This window comes from Elaeis guineensis, chromosome 5 (assembly GCF_000442705.2).
Source record: "Elaeis guineensis isolate ETL-2024a chromosome 5, EG11, whole genome shotgun sequence".
In the NCBI taxonomy this organism is placed as follows: Eukaryota; Viridiplantae; Streptophyta; class Magnoliopsida; order Arecales; family Arecaceae; genus Elaeis; species Elaeis guineensis.
In genome coordinates, this window is record NC_025997.2 from 9,293,936 (window position 1) to 9,298,109 (window position 4,174).

The 4,174-nt window shown below is 42.1% G+C and overlaps 1 protein-coding gene across 1 annotated transcript; it reads left to right on the plus strand.

Moving 5' to 3' along the window:
* The first annotated feature begins 1,555 nt into the window (after window positions 1-1,555).
* Window positions 1,556-3,757, plus strand: LOC105044827 (transcription factor WRKY45-1). The gene is made up of 3 exons (XM_019850490.3): window positions 1,556-1,924; window positions 2,221-2,325; window positions 2,940-3,757. Exons 1-3 carry the CDS (start codon window positions 1,641-1,643, stop codon window positions 3,424-3,426), a joined length of 876 nt encoding a protein of 291 aa, XP_019706049.1. The 5' UTR covers window positions 1,556-1,640; the 3' UTR covers window positions 3,427-3,757.
* The last annotated feature ends 417 nt before the right edge of the window (window positions 3,758-4,174 follow it).

Sequence of the window (4,174 nt, forward strand, 5' to 3'; positions counted from 1 at the left end):
TTGCCACCATGAGGAACAGGCTGAGGAGGAGGAAAATGGGGTGGCTGGCTCATTGTAGAGGGCAAAAAGAATGGGAGTTGGATCGTTGTCAAGGATAAAGGAGGAGGAGGATGAAGGGATCGGGTCATCCTTAAGGGCGGCAGAGGAGGTGGGGGTGGGCTTTCACCATCACAAAGAAGGAAGAGGCCAAGGAGGAAGAGATGTAGTGGATGCAATGATAGCAATGGGCCAGTGGAGGCAGATGACTTCTCCATTACCATCATAGGCACCTTGATCATGGCCCATCCTAGCCATTTCAATATGCTTGGCCTCATCTAGGCTTGCGATGCTTGTCCTTGATTCCCTCCTCGCTGAGCTATCCATCAACGTATATGATCCTCCATGCCAGCCGGCCATCATAGGACCCCTGGGCCATCTCTTTCACTGCCATCATTGACGATGCCTTCAGGAAGGGCTAGGTCATTGCCATACTTAATGAAAACATGGATCTTGAGGAGGGCTGTGTAAGTCGCCTCCTATGCTACTCTTGATGGAGATATAGATCTTGGGGAGGCTGGGTTATCGTAGCTGCAAGTGGTGAGGTCTCCGGTGTTAGTTGAGATGTTGTCGTAGCTGCAAATAGTGAGGTCATCGATGTTAGTTGAGGTGAGACAGAGAAGGAGGGCCACTCTCAAATTATCCATAGCGGCAGTGGTATGGGTGTCACTGCAAAGGAAGAGGGCTATCCTCAAGTTATCCACAGTGATGATAATATATCTAAGTGTTGCCATGAAGGAGGAGCAGAAGCATAGGAGGAGGGCCACTCTCAAATTATCCATAGCAGCAGTGATATGGGTGTCACTGCAAAGGAGGAGGGCTATCTTCAAGTTATCCACAGTGATGATGATATATCTAAGTGTTGCCATGAAGGAGGAGCAGAAGCATAGGAGGAGGGCCACTCTCAATTCATCCATGGTGGCAGTGATGTGTCACTATAAAGGAAGAAGAGGTACATGATGGTAGTGATGCAGGTGTTGCCACAGAGGATATTGAGGTTGTGTACAGTGGCTGACAATGATAGGATTGGGTGGTGGAGATGGCAGTTTGGCACTATCCCATTCAAAAAATAATAAAAATAATAAAATATTCTCAAAAAATGAATGGTCAAGATATTTTTTATTTTTACAAAATAATATTAAAAAGTATCGCAATAAAATTTTTTTCTAGATGAGAGTAATTACGACGTATCAACTCTAGATTAGATAAGAGAGGACCGTTGAGCATGTGCACTTTAGAGCATAGAAAAGTTTGCTTGCCTGCCAAGTCACAAGCCAAGCAAAGGCCATCCTCGTCATTTCATTTGCTTTATTTTATTACGTTTGCCAAAGCTTATCGGTGTGGGAACATGCGACTTGGCACTTAATTTTATATCTAACGAAGCTGCCAACCTAGCCAGCGAAAGCGATGACCGCACCCATATGGTGTCACACAGATGACGACTACTTCTTAGTACTCTTAGCCTCCTTCCACGTTACTTCCCCCTATATTTTTCTTCATACATTTGCCCACGGTCCCCTCCACCCCCATATAAAAAAGCTCACACATCTCTCCCCTTTCCACTCACACAAAAGCCTTGGATCAAGATAGGAAGAAGTAAGGGAATGACATCCCCTAGCCAGGGAAATCCCTTGACCCAGGCGGCGATCGGACAACTGATCAAGGGGCAGGAGGCCGCCGCCCGGCTTGAGGTCCTTCTGCAAGAGACAACACTAGGGAATTCGGCGATCGAAGCCTTCAAGGAGGTATGGGATTCATTCTCTAGATCAATCTCTTTGTTGGACTCCGGCAAGCCACTTGAGACAGGTCAGGATCCGGCGATCACCGGAGTTAGTAAGAAGAGAAAAACAAGTCCGGGGGAAGTCAAGAGAGGTGCTAGCCGGAGAAGGTACTGATTATTTTGAAGTAAAACTTTGTTATAATTAAGTTCATTGTTAAGGGTAGTTAAGTTATTTTAGAACAAAAGAGGCATGGTAGCTATTTATTTTCATCGGCTGCTGCTTCTCTGGGTTTGTCCGATCCAAGGGACCAACTAAAGGACGGTTCCTTTGTGGTGACAAATATAACCTTGCCATCTTGTTCATTTACAAATGGAGTTTTGGAAAGCTATATACCGAAATTATTTTCTTACTTCCTGACTGATCTTGGTTATATTATTATTATTATTATTTTTTTTTCTTTAAGGTCACAACCAACTTCTTTGAGGATGGTCCTATCCAAGACATTGGATGATGGCTACACATGGAGGAAATATGGACAGAAGGAGATCCAAAGCTCCAAATTTCCGAGGTACCTTTCTCTAGCATCTATTTAAATACCAAAATATTAAGGCTGATATGTTACCACCTTGGGGTACTACTTAATGAAAGCCTTATTTGAAGAAGGCAAAGTGATTGATCATCAGATGGAAACTCTAAATTTAGATTATATCAGCCTTATTTGAAAGCCTTATTTCCGAGGTACCTTTCTCTTACAGACGACCATCTATTCAAGAGCCAAAGTGTTTCGTCATCAGACGGATAGTCTAATTTTAGATTTTCCTCATTTGAATCATCAAAGGCTTTACCCCTCATTTAATAAATTCAAGGGGATTTTATTTGGCCCTTTTCCCCTCCAGCAAAGGGGGAAAAAAGGGTCAAAGGCTTTGTACCTTATACCATCCATCATCATACTTGTTAACAAGAACATAAATCCGAATGGTAACTTGTAAATTAACCAAATCCCCTTTTTTCCAATGTTATTTCATAGACATGTGACATGATTGGAAATCTCAATTGCTTGTATTACCTTTTAGACATCTAATATACTTGATTGCACTGACAATTAGTGACTTAGCTGGCTTTCTTTCAATAATTTCACTGTGCGAAGAGACTAATTCTATATACTTAATACTAATCTTGCAGGGCCTATTTTAGATGCACCCACAAGTTCGATCAAGGTTGCAATGCTATCAGACAGGTGCAGCGATCGGAGGTTGATGAATCTATGTTTATAATCACTTACATGGGGGATCACACATGTAGGGACCCATCCATGCTTCCTCAAATCATCTCACCTCCCAGTCTCAAGGGGTCTTGTCTAATTAGCTTCGGATCAAGTCCCACTGATAATAGACAAGAAGCCCCACTGCCCTCCTCCTCACCTTCTTATGTGCCAGAACGTCATGAAGACGTGCTAAGTAATCTGTCCCCCGGTACCTCATCATCGGAGTATGTCGCGCGAGCGGCAGCATATAATGAAGGGTCCAAGCTGATGACACCATTAGGGTCTACATCCGATCATGGCGATGTAGACTCGGGCTTCCACTCTTCTACTAGCAGCCTAGACATGGACTTTGTCACTGACTCATTTGAGGATATATTTAGCTTTGATCATGATGGATTCCTCTAAGACAAGGCCTGGTGGAGGGGAGGGTGTCTCTTTGCACCTTGGTGTATCTGGGGTATCTTATCTTAGACATTAATGTAAGTTAGGTGTACAGAAACCTTCTCTGCTGTAAAGTAATTAGTGCAAGGACTTGATGATATCGCCAGTTATGGACCACTGGATGAGAGGATGAGAGATAGAGATAGAAACTAGGAGTCCTGCTCCTGAAGAAATTTGGATGCTCCTTGTGCTAACAGAGTTAGATCAGCTCATTGGCCCTCCTCTTCTTGAAGAAATCACAAATTTAAACCTAGATGTTGGCATCCTAAGTATATTTGAAGATGATGTTGTAGTATCTTAGAAGTGTGACATATATATATATATATATATATATATATATATATATATATATATATATATATATATATATATATATATGCTATTATTGTAGAAGAGGTTGAATTTGTTTGAAGATTGTTCGAGCACCATCATGGAATGCTTTTATTTGTGTACCTTGGTGGAAGCCAATGATCTATAAATGCTCTGAGTCTTAGCATATATATCTAGAGGGTACTTGGTTGTGGGAATGAAGATCTAGAATGAAAATCGGAATGGATAATTTTTATTCCAGCCGCTCGGTTAGGGAGAGTCTCATTTCGATTTCGATTTTGGGATGGAATGGGAATGGCTCAATCTACCTAAAACTCAATCCCCACTCTCTTCTATGAATTTAAATTTTTATTCCGATTTCGATCATGAACTAAAAGTTTCA